We start from the raw sequence: 22,897 nt of genomic DNA, 5'->3' as shown, positions 1-22,897 counted from the left end.
TTTCCTTTCTTCACTCAAACCCAATCCTAAACCGAAAGCTTTTAAAAAAAACTTGGCTGTTTTTGTTTTAATAAAGTGGTTTTGGTTTCAGAAGTTCCATAAACCAATGTAATCTATGTTATATACCACATATGTCCAATGTGCCCAAGTACAAGACAATCTTGAATAGCAGATCTGCATTTTTCTGATGAGAATATGCAAAAAAATTATTTAGCTATTTTGAAATATATTTATGAACTCAATACAAAATTCCTGTCTACTTGTCACAGCTTATTACACATATATTAAAAATATTTTTAAAATGTCAACTTAGAATCTTCCACTGTAAGATTTCATGAAATGATTTTATCCAAACTCTGCACTTGCATCTTCAACATTAGAGACATCACAAGGCACTTTTTTGAAGCATCACACATCACCCTCACTTCTAAGTGGTTTCTAAGTGAGATACATTACTTGAATCTGTAAACGATATGGCCACTGGAAATTTTATCCCCCCAAATAATATCAGGATCTTTTCTTCTTCATGCAGTGTATTTATATATCCACGGCATAAATACCTAACACGTTTTTAATGTAAACTTCACTGAAGTTTAACACACATGAAAAAGTATATAAATCTTAAGTGTACGGCCTGGTGAATTTTCAAAGTGAACACACTCACGTAACAAGCACCTAGATGAAGAAAGAGAGCATCACTCATACCCCAAACGGCCTCTCATGCTGCCCTCCAATCACCTCCCCCAGGGCCCCAGCCCTCCCCCTGCTATGGGTGACACCATCCTGACTTCTAACACCATGGGTGAGTTCTGCTTGGCTTGGAATATCAAATGGTACAAAATAATTTACACAGTATATAATTTTGTATCTGGATTCTTTCACTCAAGATTATATTTGAGACCCCTCCATGTTGCCACATCTAGTTATGGTGTGTGCATTTTCATTAATGTAGAATATCCCAACGTCTGAATATACTCCAATTCTACCCATTCTATTGTAGATGGATATTTGGGTTGTTTCTTGATTTTGGCTATTATGAGTAGCGCTGCTATTGGCATTCTCATATAGGCTTTATACACATGTTTCTGTTGGGTATACCTTGGAGTTGGAATCGTTGGGTAGGGGCATGCATATGTTCCATCTCAGCAGACCCTGCCAGTTACATTCCCATTAGCAGGTCACCATATAGCCTTGCCAATACTTGGGATTTCTGCTGTCTTAACTTTAGCCATTCAGGTGGGTGTATTGTGGCATTTTATTGTAGTTTTTATTTGCATTTCCCTGGTCTTAGAATATTTTCATGTTTATTAGTCATACTTATATCCTATTTTGTGAAGTACTCATTTGAATCTTTTTCTCATTTTTCTGCTGGTTTATTTTTTTTTTTTAAATGAATTTGTGGGAGTTCTTTATATATTCTAGATACACGTTCTTTGTCAGATATATATATTGCAAACATCTCCACCCACTTTATTATGGCTTGCCTTTTTACTCTTAATGGTGGCTTTACGGTACTGTATTGTTTCTTAAAGGGATCTTAAAGAGGGTTTTACAACATCTACAATAACCCAAGAAATCTGGCAATTCCTTTGCCTCCTTTTACACCTGATTCTGTCAGGTGACTTTTAGAAGCACATAAAACTAGTATGAGGAGGTCATTTTTAGGTTATTTGTTGTTTACTATAAAGTTGTTGAGATGGCTCCTTATAACATGAGACACTTTGAGAATTTTTTTTGTTATGGAAAACATCTTACATATTTAGGCATATTATAAGAACTCATCCCTCCCCAGGCCAGTATTTGTAGCACAGAAAAGCAAGCTCAAATTTATTGACTTCCTATATATCCTTGACAGTCAATTCCGTGTTGCAACAGAAGGCCTTGTCTTTATTACAGTCATATAAGCCAATTCCTTGTAAAAAATCTCTTAACGTATATGTCTCCTACTAGTTCTGCTTCTCTGATTAAATCCTCAACTAATACAATGATCTTAGGACCACACAATTGTTTTTCTTTACAAAAGAATTACCAAAAACATACAAAAAATTTATAAATAATTTTCCCTATTAGAGAACACAAGACTGTTCAGACTGGAACCACTTTATATGTAGCTCATTATAGGGCCCAACCTTGATTACTGATATTTAAATAGTACTTTTAATTTTTTAGTACAATCCAGTTTACATTTAAATAGTACTAATTTTATAACTTTAAGAACCTGATGTCTTCGATTACCATGTAATATGCATTCTTATTGAATGCTTAAAATGTATTACCTTTGTGCTCTTCAACAGAGAAATATATTTCTTTTAAAACAAGCAGATTTTATTTGTTTCAAAAGTTTGTTCATTAAGTTCTTAAAGGAATACAGTTTCGTATTTACAAATTACTTCTCTTGGTGTGCTCTTCAAGCTAAGTTTCTGCATGTAACTAAAGGAAAACATCTGTGTTGACAGTAACATATGAAACAAGTTTTCTTATCTAGCTACAGTCAGATTGAATCTTATTATTTAATTCTTACCTCCTGAGAGATGCTCATAAAACAACATCCATAACTTTATTTGGCTCAATATATAAGACCCATGTAGATAATAAGAGAAACATCATTGGATTGGGTTTAAGAAATCTAGCTTCTAATCTTAACTGTCCCACAAATAACTGTATAACAATCGGGAATTCACTTAACCTTCCTGAGCCTACCTCCTTATTCAACAACTAACAACTAGTTATTAAATGCCTACTAGGTAAGTCAAGCAGTTGCTAGATACTCGAGATATATATAAATATGAACATGATGAAGACAGTCCATGCCTTCATAGGCTAAAGTCTTGAAAGGTGAGGAGTTTAGGCTAAATTACTGTTAAATCATCTGTCCTAGAGTTAGTACTCTATGATTTGAATGGGACTACATTCACATTCTATGACTTGAGGTCAATATAACAATGATTTCCAAATGACCTCAAAAAAGCTATAAAGTACCAAATATTTTATGAACATTGGTAAAATAACTTTTAAAATCAGAATCAGGTTTTACATATCAGAAGGTGATTCAACTATTGAATGAAGCATTTTTAGCATTATGAAATCCAATGTTTTGAAATCTTTTCCCCCTGCAATTCTGTTTATTACAATTTCATAATCTTGAAGAGATTCCTTATCTCAAGTTTTTCATGCATTCAGGTACTTTGCATGATGTCTGATGTGATCAGTAATAAAGGTTGCAATGAAGTAGTAGCTATGATCATAACCCTAGAAGACAAAAGAGAGAGATGATAAGACATTGATCTACGATTCAGAAACATCAATATTAGGGACATTAAATATATCTCTCATGTCATTTAATTTGCTAGTAAATAGTCAAAATTTTACAATATGAGGAAGGTTTATAATCAAAATCATGCTTGTTATACTTCAACATTTTCACTGAACATTAAGAGTAGCAAAAATATGAAGAAAAATCAAACATTCTGCCTAGCCTTTCTAGATGCTGCCATTAATATGCAAAGAGGAAGTAACACATTAATTAAATGTACAGAGTAAACATGTAGTCCTATCAACAAGAACTAAAAGATTCAGAATTTAGACAGCTTAGAAACATGAGCAAGAAGTTCCAACTCACAAAAGAAACACACTAACATCAATAAGACAGAGAATGTTAAAATACAAAAAAAGCACACATTTAACAAAGCAGAGAATGAACACGAAAATGCTCCATCATTGTTTGGGAAGTCAAATACAGCCATCATAAATCACGTTAAGAATTCCATTTCCTACACAGTAAAAGCATATCATATCTGTGAGGAAAAAGGAATAATTCATTAAACCCTGACATCCCTTAGCAAGAAACCAAACTGGGTAAAAAGTCAGTAAACTTGAAAACTACGATGAAACAGAGAGAAAATGTAATGTGCCAAGCAGTTGTGTAGAAACAAATCTCAATCCATCTGGTCAATTAAAACCACTGATATAGGTAAATGGAGAGGCAACCCTTCCTTGGGGTGTCCTCTGAGTACAAGACAACAAGTAGCGTCCAAAGGAAAAAGAAAAAAAATTAAGGTGAGGAGAATCCAAGGGTGTTAAACAGAGATAATTTTGGGGACAGCCTCACCTCCCCAAACAATTAAAACACAAGGTGGAATAAACTGAAAGATAAAAGTCTAAGAAAAATTTTTAAGTTTTTAGGTTATTCTAGTAATTGGTCTCTGATGGGAGAAAATGGTCATTTTTCTAGGCACTTAACAAAAATAGACCTAACAAAAATATCACCTGGGTTTCAGGGAACAAGGCAAATCCCTAAGGTTTTGATCAGTATTGTGGGAGATCAAAATTTGGCCACCCCAAAATATATCTCTTTACCTTGATTATTTTCTCTGACGGACATCTGACCTCCCCCACTAACTGGGGAGGCTAAATTCCTAAAGGAATTTAACTCTGGGTATGGACAGACTGGCAGGGTCCGTGCTAAGCCCATTCTTTTCCAAGTTCTGTTTACCAAATATTTACATTTGTAAAGGTATCTCCCTCTGTGTACTGGGAAGAGGGGGGCATGACATTATCTGTGGAAACTCTTATCAGGACGGAAGGAGAAGACTTAAGTCTACATACTCTTGATTACTATAATTTCTGTCTCTCCGGCCTCGTTCTCTATAGGTGGCCCTGCAAAGAACTGCCTGCCAAACATTTACATTTCCCTCTCCATGTGAATTGTCTTCTTCCTCTCTGAAATCCCAAACCACCCCCCTACAACATCCTCCTTTGTTTTTAGCTGAAGATGGTATTTAAGATGAGAATCGCCGCTATTGTGTCAAGAAACTCAGTTTCCCTGGTTTCTCCCATGTATACGTGTTATAAAACTTGGTATTATTCTCTCCTGCTCACCTGTCTCTTCATTATTTGGCCAGTCATAATAACCTTAAGGGAAAGGGTGGAGGGGGATTCTACCTCTTCCCCAACAGTATCAAAGGAGAATCAGTAAATGTTCTCAATCTTACCTCCAGAGGTATGCAACATATATCTTGGGAACAGCAGTTAATAAAGAGTTCTGGTTTCAAGTCATCCAAGTAACTTAAAAGCAATCTGTCCTCCTTTTCGTGGCTAAACCATAGAAGTGAATCTGACAGGAATGCTGTCAAAACTAAGGCTGAGCCTTGGAATTATTAGGTATCACATCTCTCAGTGATTAGACTAGTCTCAGCTAATTAAATTTAGAGCTCAAGGACAGTTTCTTATATAAAGAAAGAAACCTGAAGAAAAGCATTTTTCACTCATGTAATTCTTGAACTGTTAAGAGGTCAGACAGGCTCATGATCTTCAGGCCACAAACCCTGTGCAATATAGTACCAAGTAGCCCCTGTCACTTTTCACAGATGAAAAGATGGATCTGATTGGAAATAGGCACAGATGCAAGAAAACAGATGCCTCCCTCCAAACACTTGTGGAACAAAAACCCTAATGTGACTGAGTATGCTGTATTTTTATGCTTAGTTTCACGCAGGTTCAGAGCTGTGCACAGTTTCAGGCACACAGTGGGTAGCCACCATTATTATTGTTATTATTACTATTTATTACTATTATTTTATTAGAGAAGTCCCAGGTTAAACTGAAGTGACAATTTTGACCTCTCAGGGCTGTATTGCAAGAATAACAGTATATTTCACCTAAAATACAAATCAAATGTCCTTAACTTCCATAATGATATTTAACAGAAGATCCATCTGTATGAGAAAATAGAAAATCCCTGCCATTAGAGACCAAGAAAGATTTTTTAAAACGTCAACATAAAAAGCAAGAGAATACATGTGAAGTATTGGCATTCTGGTAGACAGAAGATGCTTATATAATTAGAGCTAACTGTGTCATTCTCGACTAGTTTCAAGTTCTATTTACCAATATTAGTAAATAGAGGTGGCTCCTCTCATTTAATTCTTTGAGTTGGTTTGGTATGTGAAGCGACTTGTGCGATTATATATATTTAGTGACACTTGAAAGGGCCTTACTTTCCTCTTCTACCTCACATTGTAAATTGAAAAATCCTCAGTAGCAAAACACTGCTCTTTGAGTATAAAAATACAAGAATGCATTCTTTCATTCTTTAGTCAATTCTCAAAAAAGCAGCAATGCTCCAGCAGCTATGATGAACATTTATTCTAACAGGCAGTGTTTTCCTACATATTTTCCAGACTCAATTAGAAAAGGTCAGATATGAATCCCCGGGTTATTAAGTCTCTTCAGAGTACAAAGACGACTGTTGAAAGGTATTCATTTGTTTATCTAACAAGCACTTCCTGAGAGTCCACGTGCTAGATAATTGTGCTGAGCATGGGGAAACAGAGACGAGTAAGAGATCCCTGCATTTCTGGAATTCTGTGCCATGTTCTTACCCTTCTCTAACAGGCAGACGCAGAGGCCAAAACAACCTCTGACTCTTCAAAAAGGGTCTGAGACTTAAGGAGGTAGTATAGCTTTGTTTCGATGTTTCTAGACGTTTCCATTAGGTCACTGAATTTTCTTCATTGTGTAACTTCAATAACTAAAAATAAGACATACTAGACCTTTCCACTTCAGACTAAGATTTGATCTTTGTATACTAGCTATCAGAATTCTGCTACCTAGTGCTTTTTCAATTTAGATTCACTAAAGCCAAAACAGAAAAAGAAAAATAATAGGAGGTAACAACCAAATAAATATCCCTATGTACTACCCCTCCCTCTCAATTTTTTTCTGACAGTTAATAGAGTATAAATATAGATTGTGGGCATTTAACACCATTAAAAAAAGGTAAAGGTGGGGCCAGCCCGGTGGCGCAAGCGGTTAAGTGCGCGCGCTCCGCTGCGGCGGCCCGGGGTTCGCTGGTTCGGATCCCGGGCGCGCACCGACGCACTGCTTGGTAAGCCATGCTGTGGCGGCGTCCCATATAAAGTGGAGGAAGATAGGCACAGATGTTAGCCCAGGGCCGTCTTCCTCAGCAAAAAAAGAGGAGGATTGGCGGATGTTAGCTCAGGGCTGATTTCCTCACAAAAAAAAAAAAAAAAAAAAAAAAAAAAAAAGGTAAAGGCACAAAGTTGGGTAAATCATACACATGATTCTAATAATTTTCTTTCTTCCTCCTTAGATCACTTATTTATATATACCCCCTATTATTTTCAGCTTATTTAATTCTTCTCAGCTCCCATTTCATAAAGAAACACAGCTATACTGTACTTATATTGAAATGATAAAGCAGATGATAAGACTCTCAGACCTGAGGTAATCTGAAGTCAGTGGAAGTTGGCTTGAAGATCTGAAAGTAGCCTCTCTGGAGCCCTTGCCCAGGCACGTGCACGCAGTTGCTCATTCAGTTACAACAACCTAAACATAATCTGCTTCAGACTGTGTAGTTCATTCTTAACCTGACCTTGCTGGAAGGAAAGTGAATGAAAAATTGTGCCTGAGCTAAAGATTGTGACTAGTGATTTCAATACTTTCAACCCTTTTAAAAAAAGAATTGAATGCTCTGTTTGACTCCTCATTAAGCATAGCCAACTGTGTTTTTGAGTAGCTTCGGATATAAGCATTTTAGAAATAAATAATTTGATTTATTTCTTCCCTCCAAGAATTTCAACAGTGTTCTAACTCTACACTGTTTTTATAACAAACTCTAGAGATTTTTCAGTCTTTGTTGGTGGCTGAAACTTTGTTGTTGGTAGTAACAGGAGAATTTCCCGGCACAGCCTCAAGGGAAGCAGAAGCATCCAACACTGCTAGTGCCAAGAAGTTAAAGTCTTTTAGGAGAAAACATGGTTTGTTACGTCACGTATAGCTATAGTTTCTATAGTTAAACACACTACTGTATTTATAATCAAATTGGTATTTGGATTCCTCAAAGTGGGTTACTGATCTAAAACACATATCCTGGTGATAAATGTTCAAATTAACCTAAAAAAATTCTTATTTAAGGATAGATACTCAGAGACAACAAAGTACATATAATGTATTGGTTTTTGACGTGTTTTTCCACATGATATATATATGGTTGACATGTTCAAAATATCACAGACATTCAAAAAACAGGGAGATTGCCAAGATCTGCTACATAGGTTAGACAGGTAGAAGGTTATGCAGTTTCTCCTTGTGCTAACTCTAATTCCATCCCTGTGCTCCTCAGGAGCACTCCTTCACCTTACTTGAGAATGGTTATATAGATGACAGGAGACAATATCTGCAGTCAACTGACCCTGCTTCCAGTTCTGGATCTACCACAAACTAGCTGTGTGACCTCAGATAAGCAGGTTACTTTTCTGAGCCTGTCTCCTCATCTGTAAAGCAGATGGACAGCAGCCATATATGAAAACCCACAGCAAATATGATACTTAATGGTGAAATACTGAAAGCTTTTCCTCTAAGTTCAGGATCAAGACAAGGATGCCCACTTTGGCCACTTCTATTAAACACAGTACTGGAAGTTCTAGCCAGAGCAATTACTCAAGAAAAAAAAATAAAAGGCATCCAAATTGGAAAGGAAGAGGCAAAATTATCTCCGTTTGTAGATTATATGATCTTATATGTAGACAACCCTAAAGATTCCAAAAATAAACCATTAGTGCTAATAAACGAATTCAGCAAAGTAGTAAGACACAAAGTCAACACACAAAAATCAGTTGCATTTCTATACACTAATGACAAACAATCTGAAAAGGAAATCATGAAAACAACTTCATTTATAATAGTATCAAAAAGAATAAAATACTTAGGAATTAACTAAGAAGGTGAAAGACTTGTACAATGAAAACTACAAAATATTGCTGAAAGAAATTAAAGACGACACAAATAAATGGAAACAGACCCCATGTTCATGGACTGGAAGACTTAATACTGTTAAGATGTCAATATTACCCAAAGCAACCTACAGATTCAATGCAATCTCTATCAAAACTCCAAAAATTTTTTGCAGAAATAGAAAAATCTATCCTAAAATTCATGTGGAATCTCAAGGGACCCCAAATAGCCAAAACAATCTAGAAAAAGAAGAACAAAACTGGAGGACTCATGCTTCCAGATTTCAAAACTTACTACAAAGCTACAGTAATAAAACAGTGTGGTATTGGCATAAAGACAGATATATAGATCAATGGAATAGAATGGAGAACCTAGAAATAACCTTGCATATATATGGTCAAATGATTTTTGACAAGAGTGCCAAGACCATTCAATGGCAAAAAGATAGTCTTTTCAACAAATGGTGTTGGGAAAACTAGATATTCACATGCAAAAGAGTGAAGTTGGATCCTTAACCTAACCTAATATATACAAAAATTAACTCAAAATGGATCAAGGACCTAAATGTAAGTCCTAAAACTATAAAACTCTTAGAAGAAAATGTAGGGCAAAGGCTCCATGACACTAGACTTGGCAATGATTTCTTGGATATGACACTAAAGGCACAGACAACAACAAAATAGTCAAATTGGACTTCATGAACATTAAAAGCAACTCCATGCAACAATGGGCTAAGGATTTGAATAGACATTTCTCCAAAGATAGACAAGTGGCCAATACGCATATGAAAAGATGTTCAGGATCACTAATCATTAGAGAAATACAAATCAAAACCACAATGAGATCGATATCACCTCATAGCCATTAGGATGGCTACCATCAAAAAAAAAAAAAAAAAAGAAAGAAAGAAAAGAAGTGTTGGCAAGGGGAGAAATTGGAACCTTTGTGCACTGTTGATGGGAACGTAAAATGGTACAACTGCTACGGAAAATAGTACGGAGGTTCCTCAAAAAATTAAAAATAGAATCACCATATAATCCAGCAATTCCATTTCTGGGTATATACCCAAAAGAACTGCAAGAAGGGACATGAATAGATACTTGTACACCCATGTTTACAGCAGCATTATTCACAATAGCTAAGACTTGGAAGCCACTCAAGTCCCTCTGTCCATTGACAGATGAATGGATAAGCAAAATGTGGTATATACATACAATGGAATAATAGTCAGCCTTCAAAAGGAAGGAAATTCTGACACACGCTACAACATGGATGAACCTGAAGAACATTATGCTAAGTGAAATAAGACAGTTACAAAAAGACCAGTATTGCATGATTCCACTTATATGAGATACTTAGAATAGTCAAAATCATAGAGACAGAAAGTAGAGTGGTGGTTGTTAAGGACTGGGGGTAGGAAGAATGAGGAGTTAGTGTTTAATGGGTATAGAGTTTCAATTTTACAAGATGAAAAGAGTTATGCAGATGGATGGTGGTGATGGCTGCACAACATTATGAATATATTTAATACCACTGAAGTGGAGATTTAGAAATAGTTAAGATGGTAAATTTTATATATGGTGTTTTACCATAATAAAAAAAAATTGAATTAAAAAAAAAAACACACGGACAGGATAGAAGTGGTCTCTTATTCGGTCATATAAGGATAAAATGAGCTAATGCTGTGAAAACATTTTGTAAACTGAAATGTACCACAGTGCACACTGATCTAGATTACTTGAACATATACCATCATAATTACATGTTTTAGATTAATGTGCCTGACGTATTACCCTTAAATATAAATAAATGTTTTTAAAAATCACAATCATATATAATTTTCAGTGTTCACTTTTTATCCTGAAATAAAGGTTTTGTTTATATTATGTTCCAAAGCTTATGAATAACTGATTTTTAAAAAATAAAAGCAGGATTTCTTTAATTATAACTGTATTAGCATAGAGTTAGGTGAGTAGTAGACAATCAAAAGTACTTAAGGAAAATTTGAAATTAAAATTCAGTGATTACTCTTAAACAACTAGAAATACCAAGTAGCACAATGGATAGATTCGCATCTAACTCAAACAATATAAAGTACACGTGTGAGTGAGGCTAAGCTGTGTACATAAAATGGAGAGTAGTTAAGGTGGAAGCTTGGTATTCTATTGCAACAATAGCTGCATATGTAAAGAAAGATGTATCTAGTAATGTTGAAGATTAAGTACTACTCAAGTATTAAACTTCTGGGCTGGCCCCGTGGCTTAGTGGTTAAGTGCGCGCGCTCTCCTACTGGCAGCTCGGGTTCGGATCCCGGGCGTGCACCGATGCACTGCTTGTCCAGCCATGCTGAGGCCGCATCCCACATACAGCAACTAGAAGGATGCGCAACTATGACATACAACTATCTACTGGGGCTTTGGGGGAAAAAAAAAGGAGGAGGATTGGCAATAGATGTTAGCTCAGAGTTGGTCTTCCTCAGCAGAAAGAAGAAGACTAGCATGGATGTTAGCTCAGGGCTGATCTTCTTCACAAAAAAAAAAAAAAAAGTATTAAACTTCTTATTCACTGATTTTACAGTAGGACAGAAAATTGTAAATACTTTTCACTACCAAAAGCTTTCCTATTTCTATGGAATTTGTTCTTAGATATCATTAACTTAATAGGAAAGCTTTCACTTTAAGTGTCTTATTGTAATTAAAAAATATCTTACCAGAGGTAGCTTGTCAAATTCTAAAATAAAATTAAGAAAGTACTATGGAATCTTGCTTTTTTATGGTTTCCTAGTACTTGCCTCTTGTAATCTAAAAACAACAGGGATTTTCTTTTCTGTACAGGCAGCTATGAAGTTATCAGGTAGTAACTGTCCATCTGAAAGAAACTGGTCATCTTTTCCTTGATCAATTAGTATGTCCAGCTGAGAACCTGGATATGAGTTCACAAGATGGGTAGCATCATAAGCCTATAAAAAGAGGAGAAATATTGAAAAATAAATTTAAAAGTGTCCACTTCAGAATATACTATACTAGAATCAAATAGAAATTTAAAGTCATTTAAGCTCTAAGGCTGATTAAATTGGAAATATGCTTTTAAGTTGGCTTGACTGGTTTTTATTTATAAGGTCTTCAGAATTCTATTTCCCAAATATAGCCTTTTCCCTTCTTTCAAGCAGTCCTAGCCCGGTGGCAAGAATTCTTTATCTCAAATATTCTTCAGAGTATAGCCTTTTTTCTTCCAAATCTTTAAAGTTCTTAATCGCCTCTCAACTCCAAAAAAAACCCGTAATTTTATGGTTTGTAAATCCCTCCACAAATTGACTATTTCTTTTAACTCCACTAACTTTTTCTATTTCCTAACATTCTCTATTTCAAATAAAAAGTTTATTTTTTTCTCTCTTCTTTTTGGCTCTAATTCCAGACATAAATACATTCTGTCCTCCCTTTTGTAGTCTTTTGAACAGCACCAAATGTCTGCTGTCTCCATGAGCTTTCAGGAAGACTTGACTTGAATAATCTGATTAACATTATCAATTCCTCAAATTTATTATCTGAGGAGCTGCCACTAATTACAATTTTACATTTTATACATCCATCTTTACATATTCTTGATTATTCATATATATTCACTAACCACAACTTTTATGCATCAATCAAGACAAACAAAAATCAAAAGATTTCTCCTTCTAAAGTATCATGCTTTTTAAGACTTGCTTTCTTTAATCTTAAAAAGAAAGAGTAGAAGGGGATCTTTAAAGTCCAACTAGTTCTAAGTTCTGATTTCATAATTCTGCATGGCTTCCTTATTCCAACAGTAAATTAAATAATAGCCTAAACACAGTATAAAATAACAAAATCTACTGCCACTTGGAGAAAAATTACATAATTAGATTCCTTTATAGGTTACCACACCTCTACCTCTCCTCTCCTCCCAATCAGTTGGTCTTCTACCCTACTCTTCTATTAGACCAGAAGTCCCCTGTGGATGGGAAAGGGTGATCACCTTCAGGACATAAAATCTCAGAACCCCACACAGACTATGCACATGGCGAGGACTCAAAACACTGACGTACCTGCACTGTCAGTTCTCAAAGTACCCAACAGTAATTATTTTCAGCTGCTTCCAATATAATAAAAATCTAAGCCTAAACAAAACAAAACTCTAACCTAGGAACTAAAGGATTAACTCTCCAGTTTGTTAGAATTTCAATGACCAATCTTAAAAAAAAAAAGGGGTCTGTGTGTAAATGACCTTAAACACACAACCATAAGACCAAAAAAGGTTTATTTTTCCACTCAAATATTTTCCACTTGTTAACATGCACATGACAATGAGTTCATCTGCAAAATACTCAAACTCTTGGTGGAGTTTGCAAATAGCCCATTTCTGCACATGAGTAAAACGAATCTTAGGACAAAAAGGCCATTTCAATTTTCACTTTGAAGCATCTGCTCCTATGCTTGAAAAAGCAATCTTGCCATTGGGAATATTCAGATAAAAGTACATTACACAATATCTATTTATAAAGACTTTTAAGTCTGGAATTTAAAATCCAAATCTGAGAGATGCTGGATTTTGAAACAGACACACAAATATTAAGAGGCCAGGCCTCGTGGTTCCTATCGTACAATGGAGCACGTAGTTAATAAGAGGCAAGTCTAAATTTAGTAATAATATGTGGTATTTTTTGGTACCGTTAATTTAGAAATAAACATGTAAATTAATCATTAGCAGAAAAAAAAAATGTAGCCTCAGAATATCTGCCATAATTCAACACAATTAGAAAATAAGGGTTTTTTTGCTACTGTTATATGTATACACTTTTTCTAATTATTTTCAGCTCTGGATCCTTAACTTGAGTGAGCTAGGGATATAATGTCTAGTGCATAGCTTTTTAACAAATTTGAAAACTTAAGAATGAGTATGAAGACAGTCATCCAGGACCTACCTTCCATTTATTTTGATCTGTTCCCAAATATCCACTAAAGGCTTTTTTGCCCCAAGGGCAGAGCACTGGGTTGCAAATTGGAGCAAATGCTGACACAGACTTCAGAAACAAAAGAAATTTAAAAACAAGTTATATTTTGCCAAATCAAATATGAACAGATATTTAGAACTTGCTTAAAAAATCACAAGTGTATTTGAACCTGTTTATAAACTCTGACTTGCCATGAAAACCCCTGTGAACAACTTTCCTTTTGTTATTTTACAGGCTTAGATTGTAAGCCTCTCAATGATACCACATCTTTTGTGTGTTCTCTTAAGACAGTTAATAAACTATAGGTGCTAAAATAAAATAAAGCAATACACTACATTTTCATTAAATAAGGCACAAATGGAAGTTTATGTTCAGTTTCTTTTTTTCACTTAAAATTAATGAACAGAAATATAAAATAGTTTATGCCTACCTTTGTGAACATGTTATTAAATCTAACCACCTTATTTCTCTTAGTGCCAAGAAAGTACCAAGAAAAGCCCTTAAATATGGCAGAATTTTTAATACAATTTTGCCTTGCAGGACATTTGGTCCTGCCCAAAACGTTCATGAGCATATCTGGTCCATGCCAAATGGTTCTGGACAGGACCAAATGTCTGTTAATCCAATTTTGTGTTCTGTGCAATGTTGTTTTTTACTGGATAAAGTGCAGAGATGGACTCTCTCAGTTTCAGAGTTATCAATGTGTATGTTTATCAATGTCTACTAGCTTTTTTAAAGGACAAAAAATTCAACTAAATTTGATTTTCTCCCTTAAACACAATAAATTGACTGCCTTATGTATAAAAAATGGAAAATAAACCCTTATTTTAAAAACCCACTGTCATGCTGTGAATTAGTTTAACTTGATAATAAAGCTTACCAAAAGAAAAATATTTGGTGCCAAAGCAAGAAACTGCTATGAGAAATATTTTCATTTCTCAGTGGCACACCTGAAATGATTAAGAAGTTCTTTCTAAGGGAAGGAAATGGATTAACCAAATCTTGAGGTTTCTGATAGCCCTGTGATTTTAAAGACAGAAGCAATCCTAAGATAATCATTGCTTCAACACTTCCTTTTTCAACACTATGGTATGCCGCTCTGCCCACTATGACATTCCACATAGAGTGGTTATTCCAACGTGGCTCATTTAAACAAATGTAAAGCTATAAAGTTTCGAATAAATGAATGGGGAGGCTGAGAGATATTTTTCAATCAAGCTGCATTCCAATTTTCCTCAGTGAAACAGAGGAAGAGAGAATTCTTAAAACTTTTACAAATCATGATTATGTTCTTAAACATTAAGAACAGAGAATTCTTAAACTTTTACAAATCATGAATATCTTCTTGTACCTCAGAAAGTCGAAGTCAACTTTACAAAGATATTCCTATCCTAATAAAAAATAGAAGTATATGATATATACCACCACAATAACATTAATCAAAAATAACCTTTAGAAAAAAAAAACTTGGAAAACTATAGTTTGAATAGAAGCAATAAAAATTGCTTTATAATACTTCTACTAGTAGATCAATTAGAAACACTGATAGAATTCCTATACTTCTGATTCTGCATTATATACATTGTGTGGTCAAATTTAATAATCTTCCCCCACAATGCCTTGAAATTCCCAACACTAGAAAAGTTTAGTCCCAATACTAAAACAACAACATCCTAATTTCAATCTTTGAAAGTTCCTAATATTATATTATCAAAGAGAAATATTTGTCACAAGAAGCTTAGGTAATCTTACTTTGTATTTTCCAGGATTCTTCAAAGTACAAATCAGAGCTCCATGGCCTCCCATGGAGTGGCCAAAAATAGACATCCTTTGGGGGTCCACTGGAAAATTGGCATTTATGAGTTGGGGAAGCTAGAGAAAATTTAATAGTGTGACAAAAGATATGAGAGAAGTAAGTTTAGACTTTTTCAAAGTCATATAAAATAACTACACAATTAATACTTCTAAATCACAGTCTTACAACAGTTTGAACTAGTAAAGATGAAAAAAACATCTCAGGTAGACAATGATTATTAATATATCACTGGAGAATATATGGTAAATCCTCCTTAGAAAGCAACTTTAAGATGATGATGCAGAAAGAATCTTTACACTCTTCTAAACTTTTGATCTAGTAAACTCACTTCTTGGAATCTATTCTAAGGGAAAAGTCCTTGGAATAGAAAAAAAATTATACACAAACATAATCAATGCAGTAAAATTTATTATGGTAAAAATTATATGTAAATACATAAATACCCTACATTAGGAAAAAGTAAATTATAGCATATGACAGAATATTATGTAATTATTAAAATTATGTTACAAATAGATTAGAATATTAGACAATATTTACTTTATACAACTAAAAAAAGAACAAGATAGTTTTACAACTATATGAAAACTAGTCATACAAAAAAGTTACAGAATATAGTTCTTGTTTGAGGTGACAGAATTATGGGTGATTAAAATTTTATATTATTGTTTCTGAATTTTATGTATATATTAATTAAAATCATAAAATTTAGAAAAATGCATAAACTGTGCATAAATATTAAGAGAAGCAATGCTTTACCACTTATTTATCCTTTCTGACTAAGCCTTGGTGAATCACTATAAAATATGCCTGAATGGGGGCAGGCCCCGTGGCATAGTGGTTCGCGTGCTCTGCTTCCGCAGCCCAGGGTTCATGGGTTCAGATCCTGGGTGCGGACCTGCGCACTGGTTATCAAGCCATGCTGTGGTGGCATCCCACATATAAAGTAGAGGAAGATGGGCACTGATGTTAGCCCAGGGCCAATCTTCCTCAGCAAAAATAGGAAAATTGGCAACAGATGTTAGCTCAGGGCTAATCTCCTCACCAAAAAAAAAAAAAAAAAAAAAAAATTATGTCTGAATGAACCAGCTGCCAGAGAAATGAAAGTTTTTTCATACACTATTTTCTTTGCATAACCTGGGTAGTGTACACAGGTATCAATATAATTATTAAACTGTTTAAAACTGTACTTAATGTTAAGTTAAATTGCAGTAAATAAGACTGTAGTACTAGTAAACTTTGGAATTTTCACTAAGATAATTAACAAATATGTACCAAATAGATTCAACAACACCATGCCCTAGTTTAAAATTTTGGACTTTGTGTCCAAAATCAAACGTTTGGCAATCACCAATTAATAACCACAATATAAATTAAATTACCTCCTTCGTTACATAGGAGTACATCCTGTAGTTAGTTTTCCAAGGATCTTCAGTGGCATCCACGTAAAACCCAGCACCAGTACCAAAGTCCCAGCTCTCATCTTCTCCTTTAATATTGCAGCCACCTATCAAGGAAAAATCTTGTGGTTTCATCTACTCTGTAGTAATGGCCCACGTTTAATAACACGCACTTTTAAACGTACCTGAAAGTTCATTTGCATTAGGGCTATTCACCAAATATTGTGGGCTCTCTGCCTTTTGGGGCACATATTTCCTGGCCCTCTTGAATGGGGCCATGTGACTAGTTCTACTCAATGAGGTGAGAGAGGGAACGCCCTTCCAGGCTGTGGTTTTCACTGTCAAGGCAAGGCACACTGGCCTTCTTTGTTGAAGTTCCCTCCTATGTATTCTGGACATAAGCTCTCTCACTCTGTTTTACCTGTCAAGGGGCTTATATCCTCTTTTTATCTTTTAGAAATGTGTTGAGATTCCTTCTCTGATGACTCTCCCCGATTACCAAGCTTCTTTAATTCTCTTTACCACTGTGGTCTTAGGAGGGAAGGGAGACAAACGCTTGTGCTCAATTCACTATTTTGAATTGGAACTGTCTTATGTATACTAAAATCATTCCATCATATTTCCCCTATTCACTCATTCCCCAATGGGATTTTCTTATATTCTTTTTAAATTTATTAGGTTTGGGGCCACCCAAAATAAAAGAAATGTATTAGGTTTTATTTATTTATTTTTATTTTTATTTTTTTGTGAGGAAGATTAGCCCTGACCTAACATCCGATGCCAACCTTCCTCTTTTTGCTGAGGAAGATTGGCCCTGGCCTAACATCCATGCCCATCTTCCTCTATTTCATATGGGACACTGCCACAGCACGGCTTGAGAAGCAGTGCGCGTCGGTGCGCGCCTGGGACCCGAACCTGTGAACTCTGGGCCGCGGAAGTGGAGTGCAGTCACTTAACTGCTATGGCACTAGGCCGGCCCCTAGGTTTTATTTTATATAGTTGCATGTAGTTAAAAAGTCAACCATTGGGAGTTTTAATAGAATTACAGCAATAGGTAGAGTAATTTGAGGGAAATGACCTCTTCATAACATTCAGTCTACCCATCCAGGTACACGGCATTTTTCCATTTATTAAAGTCTTCATTAATGACCTTTAGCAAATTTCATGTTTTTTTTAAAAAAATAAATCTTCATATTTTTAAAGTTTATATTCCTAGCCCTTTTATATTTTTGATGCTATTTTGAATTAAATCTTTTATTAGATTTCTATTGAGACATGTCTCACTTTTGTATAATATGACCTGTGAAAGGACACGCACTACTTCCCACGGTCAGCCATTTAACTTACAGTTAGTTTTGCTGGCCATTTAAATACCATTTCCTGACACTTGTATGGTCACAAAACAAGTTTTAACTCTCCAATGGATTGAGTTCTCAAATGTATGATATTCTCATTCCCCTAATGTAAACATTCTAATTATAATTAATTATATTAAAACTAATACTTGTTTAACTATACAATTGTTGATTGTTTGATGATGAACAAAGATGTGAAAAGACGTAATTACCATACAATAAGACAGTTTACCTATGGAATAGAAAAATTTCTTAGGCATTGTATGTTATTTTGACACTCGTGCCAATATGATATATTAATTGAGTTGTTCAATCTGTTTTGAAGTGTCTTAATCTGTAAAATGGGAATAGCAAAACTGTCCCCTCTCATAAGAGAGATGTCATGAGTGAAATTCAGTGAGAAAAATGTATAGCATGGTATTTTAGAGTCGTGATGTCACTTGGAACATTAACAGAGATAATAGCAAAGATATGAAATGAACTGTAGAGTGTATCTATTATAACACTCATCACTTAGTCTTAAAGATTTCTATTTTTACAAAGGCTCTCTGGAACAAGAACACTTACGAGGGCTGGTATCTGGAGCAATGACGACAAGGCCATGTTCTGAGGCAGCCTGATGGTAACCAGATTTTGATATAAAATTTTGCTCTGTGCAAGTTAAACCTGAAGATCAAAAACATTGTTATCTCACGCTATATAAGGTTTAATCTTTTTATAATACAGAAAAACAAGCTCACTTGGTATTAAATTTTTTTTTTAAGAAGTAACTCTGAAGACATTAAAGTTCCCTTTCTCATAAGATTTATAATAGTATTAATCTAAGAACCGTCTTAGGTTAAATGTTTTTGTGATTTTCCAGATCGATGCCAGAGAAGATCCATGGACTCCAATTAAAATATTCTAGAGAAGACTATAAAAAGTTACTTGTCTGTGGTTTCTAAGTAGTGTATCGTGGGTGTTTTGGTTTTACCTAATATTATTCTATTTGAGTGGTAAAGTCTCTACAAACTCCAGAAATTCTTGAGTAGGTACAAACTAGGTAAATAACTTTTTGAAGTTCTTGCCATTGAGTCCAAACTTTACATTCTCTGCTAAATTACTTGGTCTAATTTAAAAGAAGTGAAACAAATGTAATTCAGTAGGTCTGAAATTATTCTCAGGATAAAGTAAGAGTCGACTATGACAGGCTCCTAAAGTCTTTTATAAATGGCTCAGAAAGCATACCCATAAGATAAGAGTAAGATAAGCCAGTTAAAAAGAAAAAGAAATTCCTTTATAAAACTCAAATGTATAATGCTTACCAGACAGCCAGTACAGCGCAGGGCATTTTCCAGTTTCTGCCTTTGGTGGTAAATAGATGGCAAATTTCATTTTGCAGTTCAGCTCAACGCTGTAATTTTAACAGTCACAACAAAAAAATCAATGCCCCTGATTAGTCAAGACAGAAACATAAAATAAGAGATTCAATGTCCAAAATAAGGGATTCCACCAACACTTAAGAAATATACCTTGGCCCTTAAAGAAAGAATGGGGCCAATTTAGCATAGAGATCTATTAATCAACCTGAGTTTATGCTTTGCATGGCACATAGTCATTTTGGACAGAATAAATTAAAAGAATAAATGTAATATCCTCAGTGTAGCACTAATATTATTAAAAGAAAAATTGTTTATGTTTCTAAAGAGATGTATGAAATAATAAATCGGTTTTTATAAAAAATGAATTCTAAAGATCTTAAATTCATGTTTGCTCATGGGTACCAAAATGTACACATTCTTAACTCGTTCTTTATCATTAATATTTTATTACAATAACTAAAATCACAACTAGATAAGATAATTTTGATAAAACCACAGGTATTTTTCCATGTAAGCAGTAATTCATGCACCAATGATCTTTCATGGGCTTATTTAAAGACTCAAATAGATAGAAGCAGAACAAGATATATCTAAAACCGTATCTTCTTAGTAGTTACCTGTCATGTTCAAAAACTTTCTGTAATCCTCCAAAGCACTTGTTGCTGGAAATCTGTTTCAATGCCATTCTTCTCCTATTAGTGAAGATTAATCTCATTAATTTCTAGAGAATTAGTTCCTTAAAAACTTGAAACAAAACTTTTTTCAGATAAATTATCCAAACATACAACTGTTTTCCACCTAGAATATTTTTTCACATGCTAATTTTCTCTGATAAACAATATTAAGAAACTAACTTCCATACACACACTTACACTTGTTACTCACTTTAGAAAACTGTAGTACTTTGGTATGTCATTACTAATTTATTAACAAGCTTTTTTTGTGTGTGTGGACTGCCCCAAATTCTTTTTAGAAAGAGGCAGAATAAAATATGTTAGTAACTGATTATTTTGGCTTAGAAGATTAAAAACTGTTAATAGCTTACCTGTAAGCTGTAACAAAGGAGTCAAGGAATTGATAGGACTGATTATGGTTGATTTTAAAAAGGGAGGAAAATGATGTAATAATAATGATTTTAATAATAACATAACATTTATTGAACATCTACAGTGTGATAGGCAACCTTCTACATGCTAAACCAGATCACATTACTCATTCTATGAGTTTTTCAGAGAAAGTGATGTACAACTTTTAGACCAACATTTCTTCTTTTAAAACAAACCAACAAGTAAAACACAGGCTGTTTTAAGTGAATTACAAGTGCAGATTGTCATTGGGAAATTCTCAAGTTTTATAATTCTCTTTCCTCAAACAAATCTTTTAAATTTCCATAAATAATTTTAAACTTACATGTTAAAATATCACACACTATTATGTTTTAATAATAAATACAAAAAAATTGGAAAGCCATTTTTATCATAAACATCTGTTGATTCTGATTTGTATCTCTCAAGAAAGGATTCCCTTCCCCTTCTTATTAAAATCAGTAAGCTGTACACACCAAATAAAAAAATCCTCAGATACCAGGAATAGGTATTACCACTCTGGCGGTCTTCTCCGTGAAATGTTCTACTGTATGCTCATCAGGTGCAGTGTTAGGGTTACTCTAAAAAGATATATAACAATCATCTTAAAAAGCTAATTTTGGAAATGTCTTTGAAAAATTCTAAATAAGATTAGTTTCAACCTTATGTTTAAGTAATCTCCTCAATAAATCCAAAACTTAGCTTTGCATTTGAAAGCTGGGACTTGAACCAGAAAGTCTGATATCAGAGACTCATCAGCAGACTCTGCTGCTATGCTCTCCTGCCTCCTAGCAGGTCTTTTTAAACATTCTTTTTTTTTTTTTCCTCCCAGACACTCTTAAGATTAACTAATTTTATAGGATTAGGGTATTTCAAATACACATAGAGAAATTACCTTCTATTCACAGGTTTATGCTTCTTATCTATAAAAGATCAATTCTTAAACAACAAATTTCTCACAAGATGTTATTAATTATTGAATATTAATTTCAGCTATTCTTGTTCATGATCCTTTCTTAAATAATGAACTAAATGAAATACATGTATAATTTTAACATATATACAAGACCAAGGAATACAATTATTTACTGAATTATTCTACAAGAATATCCTATTTTCTTAAACCTAGCAGGGACTATGTCTGCTTTCCCAAAACATGGTACACTGAACATATATCCAGTACATAAGAGATACCCAATAATTATTTGTTGAATTAATGAATAATTTATTTTTTTAACTTCTAACTACCGATTACATGAAAGTTTTAAAAATTAGCTTGTCCTTTATCTCTATTGTTCTATACTTTGTTATTCAATTCATCTATATTAGTAAACGAGAACTAGTCAATTTCCTCTGCTCTTTGAATGTTCTTTAATTAAAATCAAATACTTTCCATTTGGTCAAAGAAAAAACAAAGTTAAAATAATGTTTTTTTAAACTGGTAGGATGAACTAAAAAAAAAAAAAAAAAATCAAAGCTTTTTAAGTTTTTTTCTCCCCAACCACCCATTTTAGAAACTACTTTCAATTATAAATCAAGAAACAAGTTAGGCTCAATAAAAAATATGACATAAGCTAAGAACTAGATATACTATGATATATGACATGATATACTAGGTGATTACATTTTTCACTAAAATTTTTCTATGTGAAAAATAACATATTTTAAACCAGGTTATTAGATTTTTACATACAACTTTCAAACTAACACATAATAATGTACACATAAGTAATAATGTACACATAAGACACTGTCCAATTGCTACTTGCTTTTCAGTCTGCACCAAAGGGTAGACGATCCTTAAAAAAAAGACCAAATGCTTCATAAACAGGACATACTTTTTACCATAAAGGTTATATAGACATGTACAGTACACTACACACTCTCAACAGGGACATTTTCTTCTCTCGAGGTGGGTGATGGTCTCCGCTGGCTATGGCAGCTTGGAAAACGCAGCTGATCGAAGTGCACACCCCTTCATCTCAGTCCTTAATCTAATTTCCTGAATACCCATTTTGCCACAAGGCCTAGTTTTTGGTCAAAAACTTTTGCTAGAATAAGATTCCTATGAAGAAAGTCTTTCTTTTTAAAAATTTTAAAAAAGTTTTAAAGTGTAATTTGGAAGTAAGAGATATAGTCAACCGCTGAGAGTGA

At 34.1% G+C, this 22,897-nt stretch overlaps 1 protein-coding gene across 2 annotated transcripts; it reads right to left on the bottom strand.

The window, feature by feature from the left end:
- Positions 1-2,259: 2,259 nt before the first annotated feature.
- Positions 2,260-22,545, bottom strand: ESD (esterase D). 2 transcript variants are annotated; one of them, XM_058548181.1, is made up of 10 exons: positions 22,484-22,508; positions 21,259-21,324; positions 20,276-20,350; positions 19,602-19,690; positions 18,865-18,963; positions 16,925-17,049; positions 15,479-15,598; positions 13,697-13,795; positions 11,546-11,713; positions 2,260-3,249 (listed from the first exon to the last, which is right to left on the bottom strand). In XM_058548181.1, the coding sequence occupies exons 3-10, from the start codon at positions 20,341-20,343 to the stop codon at positions 3,169-3,171; spliced, it is 849 nt and encodes a 282-aa protein (XP_058404164.1). In that variant the 5' UTR covers positions 20,344-20,350; positions 21,259-21,324; positions 22,484-22,508; the 3' UTR covers positions 2,260-3,168. The 2 variants fall into 2 exon arrangements, with proteins under 2 accessions (XP_058404164.1, XP_058404163.1); XM_058548180.1 differs by having other exon boundaries at positions 2,261-3,249; positions 20,276-20,347; positions 21,218-21,324; positions 22,484-22,545.
- Positions 22,546-22,897: the final 352 nt, after the last annotated feature.

The sequence above is a fragment of the Diceros bicornis genome, chromosome 9 (genome assembly GCF_020826845.1).
Source record: "Diceros bicornis minor isolate mBicDic1 chromosome 9, mDicBic1.mat.cur, whole genome shotgun sequence".
Classification (NCBI taxonomy): Eukaryota; Metazoa; Chordata; class Mammalia; order Perissodactyla; family Rhinocerotidae; genus Diceros; species Diceros bicornis.
This window is presented reverse-complemented; position numbering and strand designations above follow the sequence as displayed.